The following is a 26,035-nucleotide window of genomic DNA, read 5'->3' as shown; positions in this document are numbered from 1 at the left end:
TCTGTTTTCTCTTTTCAATAGATCAAAGCCTTACACAAGTGGGTTTCTTCATGCAAACAAAGGTGGGTCAACACCGGCAGGCTTCCCGTTGTGGTCGATCTGAACTCGGCACAACCCATTCCATCTCTCTCTCTCTCTCCCCCCCCCCCTTATCTTCATCTTCTTCTTCTTCTTCTTTCTAGAGTTCATTTCGAGATCATATTCTCCCCCTTGTTTGTTGTTAGCTTTGCGATGGTGAAAGCGATCGAGGCGGCCATCAGAGTTCTTGTCACCTAATCAAGGCGGGGGGGACAATGGATGTTTTTTCTGCTACCGGTGGCTTATACGTTCACAATGTCGGTGTGCACTGAGTCGCCGATGGATGTTTGAGTTCGGTGGAGGAGAGTAAAAAATGGCCGGTTAAACCTGCCAAACGATTAGTAACGGAGAAAATTTTCGTTAATTCACGGTTAACACGGATGAGATGACGTGTCTGGGTGCATTTGTCTAATGCACCCATGGGTGCACAGAACGCAGCCTCGTATAACTCTAATTGATGGAAAAACTTAAACTGAAGACTCAATTGCAAAGTTATTGAAATATGTACATTGATCAAACATATGGAAAAGGAATGCAACACATACGAATCCCAAACTTGAGTACAATACTACAATAATGGTATTCATTTTGGTTCCCTCATTAACGAATATGGTTTCCTTGTTGGCTTTAAGAAAAAAAAATGGTATAATTCCTGTGTTATGCTCCCATCATCAAGATGACATTGTTATACATGATACCATGTCCAAGAACAATGAGTAGTTATACTTAGGGGGTGTCAATGTACCGGTTTTGGGTTGGATCCCTTTCAAATTAAAATTAATTTGGACAGATTGGATGACAAATAAGGCATATTAAATTAGACCAGTCCAAACATAACGTTCCAAAATATTTATTGGATTAGACTGGACTTGATTCATCCATGGATTTATATTGGATTGGGTCAGATTGAACCAATACCTGATCGATTGATAGAAGATAAGAATACAGGTGTCAAATGACTCAAATCTATATTAAACCAATTTGAACATATTGGATGGTCCATACATTGAATTGGACAGACCCAAAATAGTTCAAAGCATTCATTTGGTTGGAATGGGCCTGGTCCATTTGCAATGGACTCATATTGGACCATATCAGATTGGTCCAAATCTGGTCTAATTGACACCCCTACTATAAGTTATACTACATGTACACAAATATTTTGTCTTGCAATATGGAAAAATAAAATTACACTATTATGCCAATATATGAGATTAAAAAAGGCCATTTATAAATATTGGTCTCAACTATCTATGGTCTTGGGAGGCGGTAGACTAAATAAGGTCCATTTTTTTTTGTTTTTCTTTTCTTTTAGGGAGAATTCCCAATTAGTACCCTGTACTTTGGTCCTAGTGCCACTTTGGTCCCCAAACTTTAAAATGCAACAATTTAGTACCCAAATTTTTAAAACATGACAATCTAGTACTTATTATTAACTAGCTGTTAATCGGCCATTAAGTGGCATTTGAAAAAGATACAAATGCCCTTCAGGTGTTATTTAATTTTCTTTATCAACCATCTAAACACTAACAAAAAAATTTAGCAGTCCCAAATCCTTGCATTTTCCATTCAAGAAAGTTGGGGTCACGTTTGAGTGGGCATTTTGGTGACCCCAACTTTTTTGAATAGAAGAGGCAAGGATTTGAGACTATTAATTTTTTGTCAATGTTTGGATAGTTGATAAAGAAAATTAGATGACACTTGAAGAGCATTTGTGTCTTTTTCAAATGCCACTTAACGGCTAGTTAACGGCAGGAACTGGATTGTCACATTTTGAAAATTTGGGTACTGAATTGTCACATTTTAAAGTTTGGGGACCAAAGTGACACTAAGCCCAAAGTAGAGGGTAGGGAATTTTCCCTTTCTTTTATGAGTGTAGTACGGGATGGCCCCTAGATCGATCTGAAACTCATCTCAATTGCAAAGTATGATAATAATATATATTAAAACAAAACAGTCAAGAAATTTTCTCCTTTTTTTGAATTTTTTATTTTTTGTATTCCATGCCATTTTCAAAACAACCAATGAGATGCACTTTCCCAATAACCTAAATAATCTCTTTTCTTAAAATTTCTCCTAAACTACCTCCCCCACTTTCTCCAAAATTATCTCTAATTCCTATTTATCTCCAAAATTATCTCTAATTTAGTAGAAAGTTTCTCTCCTAAATCATCTCTAATTCCTAGTTATCATCTCCCCTAATTTTTATCTATATCTATCTAAAGAAAGTTTGGATTAAAAATTTAATAATTATTTAAATATCCTAACAAAATTATATAATAAATTTAAAATATTTATTAAAAATACAGAAAATAATTATATATTTTTACAAAATATATCACGAAATTATGTACTAACAATTTAATAAATAATTAATATTTTAATATTTTTAAATAAATAAATAATTAATATTTTAATATTTTAAATAAATAAATAATTAATATTTTAAATATTTTACATATTATTTAAGTATTTAAATAACTAATTTTATGGATAATAATTTAATATTTTTACATAATATTGTAAATAACTAATTTCACTTATATCAAGCAATAATTCGAGAAAATAGCTTTACAAAATTAATATTTATTAATAATAATTTTAAACTCTTAATCTGTATTTATCATATAATTATATATACTAAAATTAATATTTATTGTATTTCAGTAATTATTTTTGTTTTTTGTGATAAATGTATTGTCAATGATTATGTATAAATTTATTTTATTTTTTTATTTAACATAAAACTTTCAATAATAATTGGAGATTAAACTACTATTATTAAAAATTTTAAATTGATTAATACTTATTAGAGATTAAACTATTATTTGAGATTATACAATTTATTGACGAAGTTAATATATTTTTAGTACTTATTTTTATCTTTTTAATTATTGTATTTTTTCATTATCAATATATTTTTCAACAATTGTGTATTTTCGCTATAAATTTTTAATAATTATTGGAGATTAAACTATTGCTATTTATCAAAGATGAGACTATTAATTTAGTTGAAATTATGAGTGTTCATGAGTTGGTTCAGTTTGGTCGTAAGTTATTTGGCCAACCAAATTGACCTGCTTAGGTTGGGGAGTTGGTGAGCTGAAACCGATTGACCTTTTGTGAATTAAATTTAATTTTGTTTAGTTTGGTTACTCAAGTTGTATAAGTTTGGATCGATTGTTTAGTTTGGTCGTCAGTTCAAAAGATTTAAACTTAAAAATTTAATTTAATTTTAAAAATTATAGTGCAATTATTAAAAAATTAGATTTATGATATAAAACATTTTAGACTAAAAAATATGGAAAATTTCCCACTTTTCCATATTAAAATTTATATTTAAAATATAAAATATTAATATATATCCATGGTTAGGTCATTCGATTTTGGTTGGTTTACAAATGGTCAAAGCGAAATTGATCAAACTTTGTCAAATTGGGAAATTTTTTAACCAAAGCCAACCTAAAATACTAGAAAACTGACCAACTCGGGTCGAGTTGATCGGGTTGGTCGTTTTCATCAGTTTGATGAATAAACCTAACTGAAATTAATTATTATCATTTTTGTATTATAAAAAATTTATTAAAAGTAGTATATAAAATATGAATAATTATTAATTATTTAAAAAGTTGAAAATATAAAACAATTTTATATTCTTATGTGATTCTATTAGGGTCATTTATTAGAACACATCTTATAGTTTTACATATTTACTTAAACCTATCATATAGTTTTCATTTTATTAAAACATTACATATATTTTACAACTTATTTACTTAATCAGCATTTCATTAAGTAGTGTTTGTTTTGCCGTTAGGCCTATGATTTTTGTTATTCCAAAAATATTTTTAACAATTTTTTTTTGTAAAGAAAACAAAATTAACCAAATATAGCGAATAAACTGGTTACGTGTGTCTTATAAAGGGCAAAAATGATATTTTATTTTATTTTTTTAATTAAATTTATTTAAATGAATATTAATTTTAATTATATGGTAGATTTTAGTAAATCCATAAAACTATATAAAGAATATTTTAGTAAATTACCCTTTCTATTATTACCTTTGCTTAATAAAGCTCGTGAATGCAGGGTTTGGAATACAATAAGCTTAGCATCAGAGTATTACCTTTGCTTTATCTTTGATCATGCAAGGATGAATACCAAAACAAAATCTTGCAAGGTTTGATCGTACACAGTTTTCGTTCCTTCAAAATACAAACTGCAGTATCTGCAGGTATTGATAAACGGAATCGTTAGCGAATTCCTCTCCTCTCTCACAATCTCACTCTCACTCTCTCTACACCGAACCTAACCCACCCTTTTCGCTTTCACTCTCTCCCTCTCCAACCGGCGGCGACCAACAGCCATCACCGGCGACCAAGAAAAGCCTCAGCTATTCGTTCTTTTCATTTTTTTCTTCCACAAACATTGACCCTAACAGGTTTGGATGCAGTGTTATTCATTGTCTCGGCATCACTGGCGACTATTAACTCCTCTATCTGCAATTGTTTTTCTTCTCTGCATGCACTTAAAAGAAAGAGTCGGTTCTCGATCTTCATGACTATACTCACTCTCCACCTGTTCTTTTTGGTTCCTTCTCCACCCACTCCATCAGAAAGATTAAACCTCCTCCCACTAGACATTAAATATATTCATAATTCCATCTCAATGTTGTTGGTGAGCTACTGATGCTTGGCAGCAATTTCTCATTCTTAAAATAACAGGATAACAAAACCACACCGCCTGTAATAGCAAATCTCCGCCGGTTTCTCCTGAACTCTGCTATCTCCAGATTCAAGGGATCATCTGTATGTAAGTTGGATTTTTTGCTTCCATTCTATCTTTTTTCTTGAATGTTTTGTTAACATGGATTTTCTGCTGTATGTGGAACAAATTGGGCTATGATGGAGGATTGTTATTTTTCCATGGGCTTCAGATGAGGTAGATAGAACTAGTTGTGTAGCCATGGGTTTTGTTTTCATGATTAACGCTTTTCAGTGAGGTCGGATCACAAAATTGGTTCAGGGTATTCCAAGGAGAATTGAATGGGAATGAGTATAACTGGGTATTACTTAAAAAGAATGGAAGAGCGAGAATTTGTGCTTTATAGGTACGTGATAGTTTGAATGACAAGCTGAAGTTTCAGCGTTCAGGGAGATTTTTAATGACCAACAAGGTTGTGGAAATTGCAACACAGATTATAGTGATGGCAGTTGTCTTCTCTATAATATTGTTATTTGTGGGCATTAGTTTTTTTGGTCTTCATTCATGTTTGTATTGTTGGGAGGGCTTTCAGGAGAGGGTTGATTGGGGACACCATGGTTGAGAGGGCCAACAATGGTGGAACTAACAACATGTCGCTTGATGATTTGGAAAGGCTTCCTTGCTTTGATTTCAAAGCAAGAGAGAAGGGCAGTTGTCCAGTAGACTGTGTTATTTGCTTGGAGAACTTCAAGGCGGGAGACAAGTGTAGACTACTTCCTTGCAGGCACAGCTTCCATGCTAATTGTGTGAATTCATGGTGTTGAAGACACCCATTTGTCCAATTTGTCGAACCAGCGTCGACTCTATTCAGAAGGTCAGCACGATCATGGGTGAAAATGCAAACTGGTTAGGATCAATGTTTGGGGAATAAAAAATAAAAAGAACGAATAACTGAAGTTTTTCTCCGTTGATAAACTGTTTGTCGCCACCGAGAGGGTGAGAGTGAAAAGAGTGGGTTCGGTTCAGTGTGGAGAGAGAGTGAGAGTAATTTGGCGAGAGAGGAAGAGTTTATATCTGTACCCCATAGCATATATGTGTTGTGAGACGTTGTGGGGCGCAGATGTGAAATCGAGAGGAGTGGGATTCGGGAATGAGGAACTCGCGGTTCCGTTTAAGCACTTCGCACGTTTAAAGCGTACACACGTTTCAAGAACGCGTGGCGCGTCCTCACGTGCACGAACGGTGCGCGCACCAGAACTGCCCAGATAAAAGCCGGACTCCAAATATGGTCTGTATATGCAGGAGCCAGGAAGTTGAGCCCTAAACTTCTCTTCTTTCCGTTTGGAAAGCCGAAGCCCTATCGAGGCCTGAAAGCTTGTCTCCATTTTTCCAATTAACGCTTCACTTTTCCCCCACAATATTTACATACAATTTCCAAATGCACTAATATTTGGCATGCACATACGCACTTCGGTCATTGAGCCCTCATTACCCCATACAATTATACAAACTATTTCTTTCCATTTTTAGACACCACAAACCCAGCACTGTTTCCTTTCCCCATTTGTAGATGAAGATCCTCTATAGCATTCCTATTCAACCCTCTTCATTTCTCGAATCTTTCTTTCTGAACCCTCTTTTCTCTGGTTTCCTCTTTGTCTAGATATTTACCGTTTGGAAGAGATGCCTAACTCAATGGGTTCTAGTTGTTTATCTTCGTTTTTCAAAGAGAAGATAAGTTTTCTTCAGGCGGGTTGATATTGGGTTCTCCAGATAAGAGACTCGATTTTGCCATCTGGGTCTGCGAGATTTTTGGATTTAGCTTCTTAGTTTGGTACATGGGATATCATCGTCTTTTTGATCCAGAAATTTGGTCTCTTAAGTGGGTTTTGAATTGAAGGATTGGAGGTTCAAGGAAGATGAAAAGGGTGGGAGACGAAGAGAAGATCATGGGCCCCTTGTTTCCTAGGCTCCATGTCAATGATACAGAGAAAGGAGGGCTGAGGGAACCTCCGAGGAGGAGAAAGATGACCCTCTACGAACAGCTCAATATCTCTTCTCAGGGGCTCAATTCTAGTTTGGCGCCAACGTTGTCTCTTCTGCCCGACAACGCCTGCACTTCGGTACCTTCGATCTCTTTGAGCCAGGTGAGTTTGGTAGTTATGTGTTGTTTATTATAGTGATGAAACTATTTATTGTCCGTCGGGTAAACTGAAGGATGTAGTGTTATGGTGTTCACTGCAGGCATAATTGCCAATTTTTTTGTTATTTTCTTGCTCTTGGATGTCTACATTTGATTTTGAGAATAAACCATGACTTAGATGCATTTGATCTAACACTTCTATTAATATCCGATAAAATGTAGGAATTATTTCTTAAGGCTGTGTTTGGTTGCAATGCAAATAAATTTGCACTGATGCAAAACAATGACAGTGCAAATGATTTGAGTGTAAATTCTGACTTATTTTTGTTTCAAATTTTAGCTTATTTTGTTTGATTGCAGTATAAATGAAGTAAAATTAAGACATGAAGCAGAATAAAGTAAAATCCAAAACAAAATTAAACAAGAATGTGCATTTTTTACATTCGCACTCCCATGCATTTGTACTAGTACAGATAAAACTGCACTGCAACCAAACACAGCCTAAGGGAAAAGTAATCCATCTGTTTGGTTTCAATTGGGATCACTTAGCAATCTATTGTTGCTTGTCGGTTTTGCAATGAGGAGAGATCAGGAATGCTTCTTGGACTTTGGTGATCTGGAATCACGAAGAAGCATTAGCGACCCCATGGGCTTATGAGGAGTGCCAAGGTGTGTGTAGAATAGTGAAAGTACAGAATGAGAGGAAAGAGAGCCCCCATACCCTGGAAGGGCGCACTATTTATATAAGGTTTTAAAAACCAACTGGAAATGGAACCGCTGTAGGCCTGTGGCCACCGGTTTCTGGGTCAACAGTTCGAACGGTTCAGGCAGTTTTATTAGATTTGAATATTAGGGCAAATATCCATTGCCCTTTTAGTCTTTTATTATGAGAAAAGAGAGACATACGTGGTTGTTGGTATTTGGCTAAGAAAGAAAGAAAGAAAGAAAAAAAGAAAGAAAAGAAGGAAAGAAAGAAAGAAAGAAAAGGAAGGAAGGAGTGAAGAAGGAAGAGGAGGAGGAGCATATGATGTTCACCGGCAATGACAATGGCGACGATGGCAGCAACAGAAACACAACATCAAATCTCTCTCTGATCTCAGATTTGAGATATGATTTCTCTCTCTCTCTCTCTCTTTCTCTCTAAGATGATCTCAGATTTGAGATCATTCTTGTCTTAGGCCCTCATATCTCAATCTCCTCTGCTTCCTTGTTAAACTGCGAACTACTGTTTGGGTTAAACAAGTTGACGGTTCAACTGCTCAGGTCAATAGTTCTCTGACCAAATCAATGGTTTTTGGCCCAGGAATGGGTTAAGGGTGAAATGGAACCGGTTGCTTAGACAGTTTCCGGGCCGAACGGTTTGACCATCCGGGCCAACAATGGTCCAAAAACATTGATTTATATAGTGGGCGTCACATTTGTGGGAGCTATGGTCGCTCTAGTTGGTTCGAGATTCTTGCCTGTAACAATTGCCTTTACTCTCCACACTACATGGCTATTGCGTGGTTGTTGGCCTACCATTGACATGTAGCCATTATTGGTAGCTCATCATGGTTAGTAGCTTGGTAAAATTCCTATTTTACCCCCAATTTGGTGCCAAGTGGCATCTTTCAAATGATGGCTGGTTTTGGTTGTATTACATGCCCCCACCTCCAAGGACGATGTGACAATGTAACTAGCTAGTTTGAAGGAAGTACCAACTTTGCCCTCTATCCCTCTGGGTTGGTAGATCAGTTTTGCCTCGTGTTTGGTGGTGTTAGTACATCACCTTTCCAACTCAAGTCGGTCCAATTGCTTTTCCCATCAAGTTCACTTCCCGGTAGGTCGACTTCATGCTTGGTGAGGTAGTCTTCGCGAGTTGACGAGGTGATTGTCTGGTTAGCTTGGTTGAGGGTGGCACTAGGTCATCCTCAGCTCTACAAGTTAGGATGAATGCATGGCTCATTTGTGCTTGGTTAGTTGGGACTGTTTGCAAGAACGAGTGTTTGTATAGCTTGGTTGCTTGAGATGGTGGGTTGGTTGTACCTACATGGGGCAATTTTTTCACCTTAAATGCCTTAAATCTTCTAAAAGGCCTCTAAGCAGGAAAGGCCCTGTAATTCGTGTTGTTTCATCTTCTGAGGCATTATTAGAGGAGCCTACTTGGTGTGTGACATGTGGCAGTACCGAAGCAAGAGAAACAAAGTGTTGTGATCAAAGTTATCCATACCCATTCGATCTTAGTTGTTGGTTGTTCTATAAAAGGGAAGGCATAGAAGACTTGGTCTCCTATCATTTGCTCTCTCCTTCTATGTGCACTTCAGTCTCAAATTTTCTAAGTTCTTTGATCCCTTTAGTTTAATTAGTCCTTTCCTCCTTTTCTCTCTGTTTGGTTGTAATGTATTCCTCCTCTAAGTGCAACTCAAGGCTAAGCTTTCTCCTCGACCTTGGTAGTGTTAGCAGTAGCCCTAGTAGTTCTAAGTCGAGGTTGAGGTTTGGGATTTTGACCTCTAGGTGCTGTGAAGAGCCTATTCTAATTGGTGCTAGTGATGTTAGGTCTTCTTTGCCTTTTGACGACCTCTTAAGACTTCAAAGCTTGTATCACATCCCCAAGGAGTTTACGCTTAGGGTGCTCAAGCCGGATGAGAGAGCTTATTCCACAAGGGAGGGAGGATTTTGTGTGTATGAGGATAGCCTCCAACTAGGACTTAGGTACTCGATTCATCCATTGATCGACAAGATTCTATCTTACTACGATCTAGCCCCAATGCAACTCATCCCAAGTTCTTATAGGTTTCTCTCTCTTTTTTTTTTGATAATTGAAGTTCTTATAGGTTTCTTATCAAGTTACTCTATGGCTTACCACGACAACATTTTATTTGAACCTTGTTGTAAGCTGTTTTTGCTTTGAAGCTCCATTTAATAAACAATGGCTGGTGGTACTTCTCTGCTCGACTCTGTAGAAAGGTTCTCTTCAGAGGTTCCTTCTTTCATTTATGATTGGAAGAAGAGATTCTTCTTTGTCTCCTATGAGCAAGAATGGCCTTGCAAGACTAAGTGGGAAACCCTACCCTTGCAAGACCAATCACTGAGCCCTTCTTTCGACAAGAAAGCGGCGGCGGCGAAGGTAACATCTCTAAAGGCTTAGGTCAAGCAATATCTGATCGAGGACATGCTGGTGAGTGTGGGGTTGAGCCCAACTCGTCTAGGTAGTTGGCTCTTCTCAGTCATACTAGATAACTTTTTAACTCATCTTTGACTGGCCTCGGTTTGCATTTTTTTGGTGTAAAAGACAAGATGGTCCATATGAACATGTTGCATTTGTTACAATTCAATTAAAAAAACATGTTGATTTGTTGGTTGCCCTTACCTCAATCCTTAGCAGTAGTTTGGAAGGGTTGAAGGAGCAAGTCCGATGCCTTAACTGTCAAAGCAACCTACGGAAGAGGTGATTGTGTCAAACGAGTAGGCCGATGTGGTTTGTGGTCACCCCATCAGGCAAGACTCAAGAGGCGACTCCGCATGTGAGACTTTGAAGCGAAGAGTTCTTATCCCCAATTGGCTAGTGACAGTGGATAACATAGTACAAGAGGGTTGCATTGTCGTAGAGCTGGCATGGGGAGATTGCCTTTCGGTAGACCAATTTGAGGCCTTCGAGCAAGCCACCAAGGTCTTGGAGAGCAACACTTATAGCAAGGTGATGGAGGTCAATATTCTTTAGCTTTTCTGTTTGTATTGTCCCCTTAGTCAATGCACTAAGTCTTTCTCCTTGTAGGGGGTTTGTGTCGTCAATGCTTTTTGTGATAGGCTAAGGGTGGTGTCTTGCCAGTACACCGAGATGTGCAAGAAGTGCAAGACTCTATGGGCCAAGATCAAGGGGCTAAAGCCTGAAGGCGAGGCATAAGGAAGAGATCTTGACTGTTAAAGGTGAGCTGGCGTCTCTAAAGGTAGATTAATCAACGAGTTGTAGAATCTGAGGCTCGTAGGCTCGCAATTCAAGTTTATAAAGGTTAGTGAGCATCAAGAAGATTTAAATGATTACGAAATTTCGTCTTTCCTAGATGGTTTCACAATGTTTCCTAACAAGGTTGCCACAATCGTCCCCGAGGTTGATCTGTGCTTGTTGGAAGAAGTTGTTGCTATGGACGTTGTCGAGGCCACTGGTGGCGAGGACGAGAACATCGAAGTCATAGATGAGGACGTGCCCCCTCAATCGACAATTGAAGAGTTCCCCTTTTTGTTTTTGTTGTACTTTGAAGTGTAACACCTCAAGTCTTCGAACCCATATTTTGTAATGCGAACAATTGAAATGGAATACTTTTTGTGCTCAGGGTGACCCTTGTTTTGTTTCTTTTCTTCTTTTTGAGGTTGAGGAGTTCCAATACGAGTAGGCAAATAGATTGGCCATAGGATAGGTCAATTGAGTGAGTCAACTCATTAACATTGTTGAGTTGTGTGAGGTTACTGTTATTGTCAAAGTGTTGGTATATCAATATGCCCTAGGTAGGTTGGCCTTAGTGTTGTTCCTTCATGCTTAACCTTGGTTAAGGCCTTATCTTGAGCTTAGAGCTCATCGTCTATCCCAATTGGTCGTTCCGATCACCCAAGCTAAGTTGAAATGGGGTGGTCTCTTGTTTACCTAAGTATTGGCAGGCTGCACTGTCCTTTTGAATCAACAAAGTTAAAGGGGTGGTTATGTTGGTCGTTCCCTATCCCAATGCTAGTCGGGGTTTTTGAGTTTATTGTAAATGAATAAAGATACATATTTGATTCATGTTCCCTTGGTATGTTTCTGTGTAATACCCTTAAACTGGACACTTAATGAGACTCGTGTTAGTTTAGAATGTTCACAGCCAGTGGGTCGGTCTGGGGAGACCTATCCTGACAAGGCTGACACTGTAGTGCCACCAAGTCGGTTGGGGTGGCCTGTCTCAGCTGCCAGGATGAGACCCTAGGCACATACAGTGTAGGATTAATTGAATCTTTGAACTGGACCAGATTTCCAGTATTGCCCTAGACCTTGGAGATTGATGGGCAAAACTGGAAAGTTACACCCGACCCCTAGACTCGATTATGATACTGCACTAGGTGTCGGATTGGGCTATCTTTGATGTACCAATCAGTGAGATCCTTAGCGGGGGTCAAAACCTGGGTATGTTGAGACAGTCTGAGAATTCATCTGAGTGGGTGATCATAGTGACAGGATCAGCCCCTTTGTCGGACAAAGGTAATGATCGGGGGTGCACTCTCACTGATGGAAACCAAGACTGCCGGCAGCCGATTTCAACCGTTGAGATTTGTTTTGCAAAATATATTTTATATAAGATATAAAAGTATATATATGGTTTCTAAAATGTTTGCAAGAAGGTTTTAATTCCCGGGATCCATATAAGTGGAGAGTGCAACACTGTTCCTTGCAGCCGAGGGAGAGGTCCTCTCTTGTCGGGCAGTGTATGATCATTATGGGCTGAGAGGTTAAGTGTAAGACCATTGAGGATAATGCCTGATGGGCTAATCTTGCATCTGCCCACAGTCTCTGGGTGTTACAAGGTGGCTTGGCCCAGGGACCACTTAGTGTAAGTGTTGGGCCCATAGAGCTCATTTGATGGGTTTCAGGGGGTACACTGTCTTCAGTAGTGCATTCGGCCAGGCCTTGTAACAAAGGCTGGGCTGAACCCATGTGGCTGATGTGTAGATCAATGCTTGGGTCCCACGCCACAAGGAAGCCCAACTGGGCAGCAATTTGGAAGGTTTTTTTGAGTACATAACCTAAATGGGCCTTAAGCCCATTTCGAACTGGGCTGATTTGATCAGTCATTTAAAGGGGGCGAATTCTGAAGTGGGTCAGCTAAAAGGATTGGGCTTAGACCCTATCCACTCAGAGAGTCCAAGATCTAAATAAGATTTAGATCTGGAAACCTCCTAATTAGATTAGGAGACAGCTGATCTGATCTGCAGATAAGATAAGGATTATCCCTTATCACTAAGGGACTTCCAACCCAAATATGATTTGGATTAGCAACTCCTAATCTGATTAGGAGCTGAACCCTTTAAGATTATAAAAGGGGAAGGGGGCGGCAGCCTTGAAAAACACAATAACATCAATAGCATTCTTCTCTTTAAGAAAGAGAGATTAAGAGATTTCCTGCATACTGCGAATTCTCTTCTGCCGCCACCCTCCTGCCATTGCCATTCCTTCAGTTCGATCTCCAGTTCTTGGGAGCAATCAAGATTGGATCTTGATTTCAATCTTTTGGGAAAAGATTGATTGGAGCTGTACTCACAAGCCGTCCAGTTGATTCTTGCGAAGGGTCAAGTTCTTTTGAAGAACATTGCTGATTCTGCTCCATCCTTCACTGCGCCATCTTCAGTGGGAGCAGATTTTGGATCCTTCCTTGGGCGTGAACACCTCCATTGGGAGATAGTATTTCTCCGTATCAGGTATAATCCTCTCCCACTCCTTTTGGTTCAGATCTGGTTCAGTTTATGGTTCAAGATTGATCCTTGAAAATATGATTTTCTAAATAGGGAATACGATTCCCAGTTGAAGGGAGAGATAAAATTTTTGAAATTCGCCCCTTATTCCGCAATCTTTGGGCGTCCATAGGATGGATCTCTCATCCCTTCAGCACTGTCCTTTTGAATCAACAAAGTTAAAGGGGTGGTTGTGTTGGTCGTTCCCTATCCCGATGCTAGTTGGGGTTTTTGATTCGAGCATCTGACCTAAGGTGAAGAGGTGAGCATCAACGCTTTGCCTTAAGTTGGTCAGTGTTAACCACTTGTCCAACTAAGTTTGGTCGACATGTAATCAAGGTTGGTTGCATGTCATTGGTTATTGTCACGCCTAACCCGAGTTAGGACTTCAAGAGGTAGCCACTGATGCATGCCTCAAAAGGGCAAACCCGTGTTGGCTACTTGTCCAACTGAGTTAGTTCTGTTGGTATGTAACTGAGGTCGATTGTATACTCATTGATCTCTATCATGCCTAACCTTGGTCAAGACTTCAGTTAGATCCCTAGCTCGTCAAGTATTCATGTTGATCCATGGGGATGGACCGAGCTGAATTGAAGGTCACCTTGGCCCATCCATGTAGATGGATTGAGCTGAGTTAAAGGTCATCCTAGCTTGTACATGAAGATGGACTAGGTTAAGGATAGGTGATTGGTGTCCCCATTCCAAGCCTCAGGGCATTAAAGTCGACTTTGACCATTTGGTTGGCTAAGTTGGTGCTAATTGTTTTTAGTCTAGATCAGTTTCAGCCGATGTCCCCAATTGGGCCGAGGTGACGTGATTAATCTTCATAACCAATTGAGTTTACAAAGCAAACACTTGACCCAATAAGTCCATGACCCCTATTGCTAGGGCTGTTCATCAATTGGGCCGAGGTGAGGTGATTGGTTTTCATATCCAATTGAGTTTGTGATGTACCAAAAAATCTGCAGTTCCTAATGGAATAGGTAACAAAGCGACTTTGCCACCTACTGCTACTAAATCACCACCCCCCCAAGTCAAGCTGGTGCTTGTTGTTGCACCAGGTGCTAAAGCATGGGTGTTTTGTACCCATTGAGCAAAGACAGGTTGTAATTGTATAGCGGTTTGGCTAGCTATGCATGGACTGGGGCCAACTTTGCCTTTGTTCCCTGCTTGGTTCTTTTTGAATAGGGGGATCAGTTTATCCTTGAGGTTGATTTAGTTATTTGTGGTCGGTTTTGATTGACACCCCATGTTTAGTTATTTGTGACAACAACTTTATTGATAACTCAAAAGAAATTTACAAAGCAAACACTTAACCCAATCAGTCCATGACCCCTACTGCTAGGGCTGTTCATCAAACCGATGAAACCGACCAATCCAACCCAACTCGACCCGAGTTGGTCGGTTTTCTAGTATTTTTGGTTGGCTTTGGTTTACAATTTTACCAACCTACCAGTTTGGCTGTTTAAAATTTTTAATATGGGAAAGTGGGAAAGTTCTCATATTTCCTAGTCTAAAATATTTTATATTGTAAATTTAATTTTTTAATAATACCATTGCAATTTTTTTTTTCAATTTAAATTTAATTTTTAAACTTAACTTTTAAGTTTAAATCTTTTGAACCGATTGACCAAACTGATACAACCCGAGCTAGCCGGTCGGTTTCGGGTGACCAACTCCCCAACCTGACCAGGTCAGTTTGGTTGGATAAACAGCTTGCAACCGAACCGAACCGACCCAACCCGTGAACACCCCTACCTGTTGCAGGTCAGTTCTGGTCATCGGGTCAGTCAGTGACAACTTCCGAGGTAGCTGCATCTAATAGACCCTTGATCTCATCCTTCAATTGGCGACAATCCTAGGTGTCATATTATTTATTCTGACTCCTTTTTTTCGCCTTTGCCTTCATCCTCTCGGGCTAGTGGACGTATTCTTTGTCCTAGTTGTGCATCAAGATCTGGGCTTGCATGATGTTGATGGGGGCGTACTTTTTGAAGCCTAGAGTCTTTGGTCTTTTGGATGAGTCTTTGGAGCGGAGCATCCTCTTCATATAACCTTCATTTGGCCTTGGGTCGTCTGTCCTTTTGTGTTTTCTGCTGGTTTGAACTTCCTTTAAAATTGCACTATTCTTGGTGTCCAGCTTGGTAAGCCTTTGGTCATGATTCCTTCTTGGTGCATGCCATTCAGATTGGCTTCCCCTGACTCTGACTGGGCTAGTCTCAGTCTTGGAGTGTTTTGACTTTGGCAGCATGTCAAGTTGACAGACTTCCAAGTTCCATCCCTGTGAAACAATACATCAATAGCGAGAGTTCTCCCCCTTTGACCTGTATGGCTATGAGTAAGTCGACCACTGGTGGGTCAACCTTTTGCTGGTTGTTTCATACCTCTTACCTTGGCAGTAAGGTCCTGGACTTGTTGCATGAACTCATGGAGATGTTCCTGAATTACCTGAGCTTGGTGTGGTGGTGACAATGATGAACGCCTTGAGGAAGCAGAGGCGTGTTTGGATCAATTCCTTAAAGTACAAGCGTTCCTAGTGTTTGCCCTGAGTCTTTGGTCTGTTGAGTTTAATGGGTTTCTTGTTTAGTTTCCCATAGATGGTGCCAATTGTTACTGTTTGGTTTTGCAACAAGGAGTGATCGGGACGCTGCTCTGACTCTAGTGATCTGGAATCACAAAGAAGCGTTAGGGACCCCAAAGTTTGGTCTTCGGGCAGGACCTCTGACAATCAAGTCAGCATGGAGATGGAAGTAAGTGCAAGATGAAGTGCTTGGTGGGCTGATGAGGTGTGCCTAGGCATGTGAAGAATAGTGAGAATAGAGAATGAAAGAGAGTCCTCATACCTTGGGAAGGTTGCACTATTTATAGAGTGGGCGTTATAGTCATAGAAGTTATGGCCACTCTTGGTCGGTCTGAGATTCTCGCTTGTAATGACTGCCTTTTACTCTCTGCACTACTTGACTTGCCATTGACGTGCAGCCATCACTGGGGCTCATTGTGGTTGGCAACTCAGTGAAATTCCTGTTTCGCCCCCAGCTTGGTGCCACCTGGTATCTTCTGAGTGGTGGTCAGTTTTTGCTGTATCATATGGCTACACCTTAAACATTATGGAGTGCATTGTTGACAAAGTTAGGAACAGTGAGTTTATGTTTGGTGTTTCCCTAATTTGCTTCTCCTTTATAGTCGTTCTTTTTAAAATAAATAAATAAAAACAGGAAATTCAGTTAGATTACAACAGTGACCTTTGTTTCTTTAGCTCTTGGGAGCACTTATTGTTCTATCCAATGAAGTTTTAAAATACTTATTACTGATAAAAATGTCTTAATATACTTGTGTAAAACAGGGAGCATTTCCTAAACAGTCTTGAGGAGAAAAAAGAATTCTTTATGGGTTTGTTAACTTACAATTCTTGGACGTTTTTATGTGTCTGGTGCTTAATAACTGCTTCTTCTGAGGAAAGGAAGAAGTCTTTGTTGCTTATTGTGAGCATAACTGTTTCAGGAATCAGGATGTAAATTCCATTCTTTGTGGTTGTTGCACCCATTTAATGCGAATCGTGTTTTTTAAATGAAATTCAATAAGCTTATTCACCTTTACAGATCAGTTTCTTTTTTGATCCCTGGTTTTATTGTGTAATTTGTGGATATAGGGTGGAGGTCATGAAAGAAGTGTCTTTTCTCCATTTTACGTTCCACCTCCCACACCTACTCATTCATCTGAGAAGCTTCATCCATGTTTTGATGGAGTAAACTTGAGTGGTGCCATGGCAGAGTTTGATAGGAAATCTACAACAAATACAAATAATCGACCTTCAAATGTTACTATGGGTTTGTTATCAACTAATGATCGCAATTCATGCTGCTCACATGCCTTGTCCAACTCAAGGAAACAGAAGCCTGGGGATGAGGATGATCTTAGGGCTCCTGCCTTTGTTCATTCTCGAGTTTCTCTTTGTTCTGATAAGGATCTTCCCAACACAAGCAGGGAAAGATTTTCTCCCTTCATCTCAACCTATCCAGGCCACTCTACAGTTGCAACAGATAACAGTCCACTTAAAACTGCAGCAGCTACTTGCAGTTCACCAATGCAACCTCAGAATGCTTGCGATAAAAACCAGAAACCAACCAGAACAACAGATATGAGGTCAAAACATGTAAGAAACCATTTTGAAGAGAACCTGAAAGAAACTGTGACTAGTATACACCGTGCTGAAAATTCTGCATCTGTCTCATCAATGGGAGAAAATATTGTGGAACCCTTAAACAATGACAAGACATCTGAAAATCAAGAACTTCAAAATAGTCAGGTGGATGATTCCAGGAGGTTATGTGATGCTGATGAAGAGACACATCAAAAAATTGGATCTACTTTGTTTCCTGAAAAATATGGAAATACTGATGCTCATTTGGTTGAGTCCATTGAAGTGGAGAAGGAAAACATTTCAAGGGAGAGAAATGAACCATGTTCTGAGGCATCACCTGGTAATAGTCACAGAAATCCTGAGAGGGATGAAAATGGTGGGAAGTACCATGAAGAGATGGTGCATGAATCATTACAGGTGGGAGATGTGGACAGAAACAGTGATGCATCCAAGTGCTCCATGGTGGATTCCGTATTGGGCATGGACATATCTCCTAATGATGTTGTAGGAGTAATAGGGATAAAGCATTTCTGGAATGCAAGGAGGACAATTGTCAAGTAAGAACTTGTTGCCCATCAGTTGCAAGACACTTTTTATAAAGATCAGCAGTATGAAAATTCAGCCATTTGAGATTTAGACTCGCTGAAAATTAATATCCTACGATCCTATCTTTAAGCAGGGGATTTGATTGCATTCTGTTTCTGGTCACAATTGGTCAACTCAACTATTTAGAACAGCTTTCTCTCTCGTCCCATTGTTGTCTATAATAATTTCATGTGATAAAGTTATTGATCCTTTTGATGTTTATCCATGCAGCCAACAAAAGGTGTTTGCAGCGCAGGTATTCGAGTTGCATAGGTTGATAAAGGTTAGCTAGTCCAGACCCATTGCAGGTATTTTATTTACTCGGTTTGGGGTTAAGAAAAACGATTGAGTAAACTCTTGATTTTCTAACAGGTTCAAAGATTGATTGCTGGATCACCACATCTAGTGGCTTTCCATTCCAATATGGAGCAGCCAAGAAAATATCTCTAGTGAATGCTGGAATTGTAGGATGCCTCAGTGATGGGTCAATTGAGAAGAAAAAGGGATCACCATTCAGCTTTCATGGGAAAAGCCATGGGGGTAGGGTCAGGTCTTGGTAGATCTGGATTTACGCCTTCAACTGAAATGGCTGAGAATGACTTATTTTCACCCCAGTCAACAACTTCAACATTTTGATAGCTTCAAATGATGATTGATAATTGCATGTTGTTTACTCTATGATGGCAATAGCCAGGCCTTTTTTTTCATTATATTTGTAGTTATTCCAGAAATTCAACCATACAACTCAGTCAAGAGCAAATCCTTTGAAATCTGTTCCTGGCCAAGAAATTTTCAGCAAGAGGCAGCAGTTTCACAGAACCACGAAGGCTTTCTTTCTGGTTGGCAGGTTGTGATAACTGACGATTACTTGTGTAGTTGTCAAATGAAAGAGCTTGCATTGCTTCAGGATTATGTAATTTTCTTCTTAGAAACTAGAGTGTCTGTGTTCCTTGGAGATTCAATGGAAGAGAGATTCCTTTTGCATATACATGCTGTTTGATTATTCCTGAATTTGCTCATCGGTAATAGTCAGTTTCACAGAACCATGCTTTATCCTCCACTGGATTTTAGACTACTCGAGTGACATACCTACTCTCGTTCCTCTCCCTTGGGAATGGGAATCTATTCCAATCAATTTTAATTTCCATCTAAGCCAAACAGGCAGGTAAATAGACCACTCTAATCTCAATTTTGATTTTGGCCCATTTGGTTCACGAGAATAGAGGTTTGGAATCGGAATGAACCGTTCTGATTTTAACTGTTTGATTGGGCGGAATTAGAATCCCACTGCCATTTTTTTGTGGAATGGCATTTCCTCTCCTTTGAATGAAATCCCATTCCAGTTGATTCTGATTCTCATTCTAATTCCTGTCTGAACCAAACAGATTATAGGAATAGGCCATTTCCATTCAATTCCGAGAGATTGTGATTGGGATTCCGGCAGTGAACCAAATAGACCCGTCTGACTGCGAATCAAACGAATCCTGAGAAAATTATGAATGCCCAACAAAACTAAACATGTGGACTGCATGGTTATAGACGTCAGTTCAGATTTTTGGTTTCAAAGATCTATCCGATACATCATGATGGCGTCGTGTTTCATGCATGCATTCATTGCCCAACTTATTGCGATAAGATACTAAGATGGTAACAATGCACAGACTTTTGGGTCCAGTCCAACAGAAAAGATATCTACCTTTGAAATTTGAATAGATTGAGCCAATGAATTTGCATAATATTCAAAGCTGGAATGCACAGACAGCCCCTCCTGCTCCCACCATTTTGTTTTGTTTTTTTTTTTGATGAATACCATTTTGTTTTGTTCACTCATCAGTGTTTCATCTATTGTTAAATTATGAGCTATCAAATCATTTCTTGCTTTATCAATCCATGTTTTGATCTACCCTCAGAAAAGGAAATCCAACAAATGAATTACACGAATCCTCTCGACAATATAAAAATTAAGATGGACCCGGAATTTGTCAAGTGCTGTGATACACCTCTCTCTCTCTCTCTCTCATACATACGAAGTCAAACATCCCCAGGTGAAGATCAAGCACAAGATTTTGCACACCATGTTTATTCTCGATTTGAAAGGAAAATAAAGGAGATTGTATAGAGATAATACAACAATAAAGAAATCCGGGCCTTTTGCAACAGATATTTTATCAAAGGATTCCAGCGAGAGACAGGCAAGCCAACCACATAAAATAAACCATGACCAACCTCAGCATTATCATCACCTTCTATAAAAATATCTGAGATTAGAAATGGTAGAATTGATGCATCAATGACAAGCCCATCTGCCAAAAACAGAGTAATATAGGTTACACGTGCTTGACACTAGGGGTCGGAGTGAATTTCAAGAGCACGCCTTGGCTTGAATCAGGGAGACAGACTGACTAGGGCTCACAGGCCCTAATATAAGAGAATGTCACTTCCCTTGCATCGTGTAGATGACATAAAACATTTAAAAAAAGCCCATAAAGATCTCCAATATATTAAAAGTTAGCTTAAGTACAAGCAAGAACCCAAAGAACATAAAAAAACAAAAAAAAGAAGTGATGACCACTTTCTACAACTTTCTGCATCTAACCCCTTGATATTAATCATAAGTGTTATAATTGTTAAGCTTTTCGTATGAGAAAGTTATTTTTCTCCTTTGTTTTTATTTTTTTTTTCTTCTTGGTAAGTGGGTATTCTCACAACAGTGATAATTGATAAACCTTTTCATGCTCACTGGTTGTGCAGTGTGCTAATGCCTTTCCAAAAACCCTTGATCACAGAAAGATGTAACATTGATGAAGACAAGGGTTTCAATTTGGGCCTTTGGGTCTTGGGTTAGGTCTTCTCCTTCGGAGTTTGGTTAATAGTTACTTGGAATGAAGTATGTACGATATTTGCTCATTTGGGTGTGGGAGAAGGAATCTTTAGGGCTTTGGAAGTGAGAAAAATGTTTGCATGGGAAAAGGGTGGTTCAATGGTGATGAACAGAAGGGAAGATTGGTGGAGGTGCAATTTACAGCATCTGGGACCTTGTGACCAAGAGCTTCTAGGGCTTTGACTTGTGATCTGAGGAACTTGAGATAGTTTGCAGCCTCATCAAGCATAGTAGCAGTGTCCATCTTGCTTCCCCCAGGAACCAGCCTTTGTAACACCCTGATTCTCTCACTTATTCTCTCCCTCCTATGTCTGGCAGCCATAGTTTGTGGATCACTTGAAATTCTGACATTCTTCCTCTTGGGCTTCTCCACCACCTCCAAGCCTAAATTCACAGGCCTGAAAGCCGCAGCTCGGTAAATCATTTCCTTCATTTGTGCTATGGCCTCGGTATCTGGCTCAACAGCTGAAGATGAAGAAGAATTCGGCTGTTGGAAGTTGATGTTTGATGACCTTTGCTTCTCCAATCTGGGTTTCTTTGATTTAGGTGGATTCTCCGAGATGAGCCGAAAACCGCCCTCGGTTGTGGAAGAATCTGACTGAAGAAGATTGAAATAATGATTATTCGGTCCCACGTTGAGTTCTTGTTCATCCTTGCTTCTCTTACTAGAGTCAGGCCTAGCATCTGAAGATTTGGCATGGTTGACACATGGATTTGAAGATCCCTGTGAGACTGCTTCATCAAGCTCATTTACCCGGCAGCCCATCTCTTTGTTGCTGCCATTAGAACCGTTGTTCTCGGATTCTCCCGATGAAACAGCACCACCACAGTTAAAATTCCATAAATTTTTGCAATCCGAAAAGATCACAGAAATACCGTCGTCTTCCATCGATGTGTCTGTACTGCTGTTAGTTGCTGACAGTAAGCAGTCCAGGGATTCAAGTGAACCAGCTGTGCCAGAAACTCCGCCCCTGCCGGCTCCAACAGAACTACTGACAACTCGTAATCGATCTACCACGCCAAAATCTGCCATTATATCATTCAGTGGGTTGAGGCCGTAAGAACTGCTGACCACATTAGAAGAGCCTAACTCCGCAGTTAGAGCCTCCGTCCACGTGCTGCCAGTTCCTGAACTAGCAAGAACTGTATCGGGAGCTAACCTTACTGCATTTATGGAATCCAAGACTGGAGCTAGCTGCTGGACCATTTTGCTTACTCCTTCGAAATCTGAACTGGTGTCGTACACCCTCGTTCTTCGAAGCTCCATGTTTGGATCAAAGAGTACACCCTCGTAGAGATCCACCTTGCCACCAAGAATTCCACCATTGGCATTAGAAGCCATGGAGCCTTCTCCAATTTCATGTTGTTCATTGCTCCATAGCGGTGGGTCGTCCCAACCCAGACAATCCATCACCAGATCGAAATTCAAGGTTGAAAAGGTTTTCGATCTCGACTAGACTATTCTTCTACAACTGCAGCATCCAGTTAATTAACAAGAACAGAAGGATTAGATATTTAAGCAAACTAAAGAGAGCTTGAAGTTGTATATCATGCCAAGTACAAAAAGCACATCTGAAGAACTGAAAAACTCAGAATCAGCGTTGTGATGCATAAAAAGAAACTTGATGATTGCATCAGAGGTACCTGTCGAAGATCTGGCTACCACTCGAGTTGGAAAGCGTGAAGAGCGAGCTAACTACCAAAAACAACCCCTCGTTTAAAGCTTCACGAAATAGAATACAACAGAAATAAAGTTGATGATCAACTGAAACTCAGCTTTGAACCACCTTATGTGAAACGGGTTACCAGCAATATTAACAGTCATTTATTGTATATCATGATAACTGTGATAAGGAAAGATACAGTCATCTTTGACGTCGTCAGTTTTGGCAACTTGTCCCGAAGATTTTCAAAGAATTCAAACAGGATGAAAACATATACACAAAGACACCAGAGAAGGAACAGAAGAGGAAGATGAACAGAGAGAAAATCAAAGTCGGGTTTCCTTGAAGGAACAATGTAATATAGACTGAGAGATAAGTTTATATAGGAAGGACAGATGGTCCCATCTACTATTTGTAGTAGTTGTAGTACTTGAACATGTAAAATATGAGAGGGGCTTAAAAAAATAAAATAAAAATTAATGTAAGAATGATTCGGCTAAGGAGAAGTCTTGGGTTTCAAAAAGATGAGTCCTTTATGTCAGTTTGGTTGGGGTTTGGGAGTAAAATTGTAGATGGGGAGCATGAGAATTCTGAGAACCATGTTGAAAATTGTTATTAATTAATTAACAATAACAGTAAGTGGGAAAAGCTCTGCAACTCCTTTCGGTTGTTTCTGCTACTCATGCGCTCTGTAAACTGTAATGTCTGATCAAACAGCAGTAACAGTGTCCAGCTTTGGAGCACTACCACTTTCTTTCCATAAAAAGTGAACTAATCATAGTTTTAATCATCATAAACATCATTGTATTTTACGTTCTAATACTGTGGGTGTTTTACTGCAACTAGAGCATACTTGTACAGTACATTCCGTTCACTAGACCCATGAAAGGGTCTAATGTCCTTGTACCTGCAAATATTGATGAAATGCAGGAGGATATAACTCCTACCCACCTTCCAATGGTGTTAAGCTCTAATGAGCACTGATCTGAACTGGAGGAGGTTGGTTGGTTCTGAGGATTGGAGTTACTACTGTTTGCAGAAGATATTCTTCTAGGTTGGTAGACAATCCTTTATGTATAGCAGAAAACCCTTAACTTCTCACCTCTGTGTAATGTGTACAAGGTGAAGAATTGGATCTTTTATTTCTACGCAAAAGAAAAAAAAAGTGCATATACCCAGAGACGACACATAAATTGAGAAGGTACATGATGGTACTGATGCATGAACTCTCTTCTTTTTCAGCAAAGGCCTAGAACTTCTTCCATCCAAGAGATGGCCCACCATTTGAAACGTCGAGATCAATGACTTGATGGCCCACATGTATGGAATAGCTAGGTTCATGAGCCATTAATTATGAATCTTCTACCCATTTCAAAACAGCATATTTCTGATCAACATAATATGTACCTCTATATCTATACGTATTTATACAGATTTGTCTGTGTGTGTTTTGGTTAGAGAGAGAGAGAGAGACAGAGAGAGGTGCTTCCTGCAAATTAAGAATGGAATAAATGTAACACAGGATAGAAATAAGAAGAAATAATCAAATTAAAGATGAAACATTAAGTGCGGGTTGAAATGGGTGGAGAGGTAGTTTGAAAAAATCAAAGTGGTATGTATGGTAGCGGTAATGTAGCAGGTCTGGACTTGGGAATGGCAGGCAAGCAAGCGAGTCAGAGTGAAGAAGATAGCACACACAAGTGTTTGTCTGTTTACACAAACTTAACAAATTCTATTTTTTCTTAATTTTATAATCTCCTCAAATATACACGCTTACTGTGGCTTGGGTAGAGAGAGAGAGAGGGGGGGGGGGGGGATTCGGGGTATATACTGAGTGATTGCACATGCACCCCATGATTACAACTCAGTGAATCGGTTTTCATGGAACTTGCTTCTTTTTGTCACTGCCCAGCACCTCTGATTGTCAAGTCTTAATGTTTTTCTTCACCTTTTCTGAACAAAGGATAAATAAATTAGAGGTTTGTTCAGACTTAAGAGTGGCCCGTTGAGAAAGAGAGAGAGAGAGATTCAATACCTGAAATAGAAATGTATGCACCTAGCTGAGACACACAACTTGGAAACCCAATATCTTGCGCACAAGTTGCTTGTGCATATGTGTAGGAGAGAAGAAATGGAGAAGTTATAGAAAATTATAAACGCCCAGAGTACACAATGCTTCACCTTTCACAGAAGGAAATTGCCAAGCCTATATATTTGGTAAGAAGTTAAAGTTTACTAAACAGATCACGTAGTAGAGTTCGTCTGATTGGCCCCTCGCATCGATCGTCTTTTACTCTGGTTTCACCACTGTACTTACTCCACCATCCATTCGTTTTACGTTTTTAACAGAAACCCAAAAGACAAAGGCATTTGTTTGCCACGTGGAAAGGCTGTTAGGCCGAAACTTACGAAGTTCTTTTAGGCTTGCCAGCTGGCGCACGGATGGATGGAGATGTCCACTTGTCCAGGTTGGATTCAATTCAAGTTGGACCTTGGACCAATCACCAACCCGGTCCCGAACTAACTAACTTGACCCCACTCACTTTGACACAGAATTTAACCTAAATCAATTAATCATTCCAATGAATCAAGCCGTGCGAGTGGCTGGGAGGGATAAATTAATAAAAAAAAAACTTACGAAAACAGAAATGAAGAGAGAGAGAGAGAGAGAGAGAGAGAGAGGTGCAATAGCAAATGAAATGGTGAAACCGTGAAAGGGACTACTGAAATGGACCCTGCGTAACTGCGTTTCACATATTCACTCCTCCACTCCAAACAGCCAAACGTGTTGTATCTCTGAAAAATTCAAATCTCCTTCGTCTGAAAATTATACTTTGTTTGTAGCAAAGACGAAATCCCCAGAATCATTCCCTGGATCGCAGACCAAGATTCCTCGATCAATTTGAATTCCTCTTTACTCTTAAAAAGGTTTTTGGACTGATTTTAATTAACGGTATGCCTTGAAGATCCACGATTCCTCTGTCAGAGAGCGAGAGAGAGAGAGAGAGGGTGGTCCACGGAAAATTTTCACCTTGAGCTCGCTCTCTCAAATTGCAGAATTTAATGCCGACTGGAACAGAATCGTCGCTTTCTTCCTTGCTTCCCGCGTTATTTCTTCTACAGGACGTGAACTGTCGGCTCGGCTTACGTCACCTCACCGGCCTACTCCTACAGTAATAAAGTATGAATGAAGAGTGAGAAGAGTAAACTCCCTCTCGACCGCTTTTGTAATTTGTAGTTTTGTTTGGGTTGGATGAGGGTCAGCTCATCAACTCCTTTGGCCCATGGTCCCAGGTACTACCACACCACCAAGTGGGTAGGGCCCACCCTGCCTCATCGTTGTATTATTAGCATCCACACGTGAACAGAGCAACGTAGTGCCTACG

At 39.6% G+C, this 26,035-nt stretch overlaps 1 protein-coding gene and 1 pseudogene across 2 annotated transcripts; one reads left to right on the top strand and one right to left on the bottom strand.

Annotated features, from left to right (window-relative positions):
- Positions 1 to 6,067: 6,067 nt before the first annotated feature.
- Positions 6,068 to 19,090, top strand: LOC104604447 (protein EARLY FLOWERING 3-like). The gene is made up of 4 exons (XM_010268779.3): positions 6,068 to 6,929; positions 17,028 to 18,076; positions 18,336 to 18,387; positions 18,477 to 19,090. The coding sequence occupies exons 1-4, from the start codon at positions 6,702 to 6,704 to the stop codon at positions 18,552 to 18,554; spliced, it is 1,407 nt and encodes a 468-aa protein (XP_010267081.1). The 5' UTR covers positions 6,068 to 6,701; the 3' UTR covers positions 18,555 to 19,090.
- A 1,483-nt stretch (positions 19,091 to 20,573) lies between these two features.
- On the bottom strand, positions 20,574 to 23,003 carry LOC104604448 (transcription factor bHLH87 pseudogene; annotated as a pseudogene). The gene is made up of 2 exons (XR_016077395.1): positions 22,630 to 23,003; positions 20,574 to 22,457 (listed from the first exon to the last, which is right to left on the bottom strand). The product of XR_016077395.1 is annotated as a transcription factor bHLH87 pseudogene (transcript).
- Between the last annotated feature and the right edge of the window lie 3,032 nt (positions 23,004 to 26,035).

This window comes from Nelumbo nucifera, chromosome 6 (assembly GCF_055504915.1).
Source record: "Nelumbo nucifera cultivar China Antique chromosome 6, China Antique-T2T, whole genome shotgun sequence".
Classification (NCBI taxonomy): Eukaryota; Viridiplantae; Streptophyta; class Magnoliopsida; order Proteales; family Nelumbonaceae; genus Nelumbo; species Nelumbo nucifera.
This window is presented reverse-complemented; position numbering and strand designations above follow the sequence as displayed.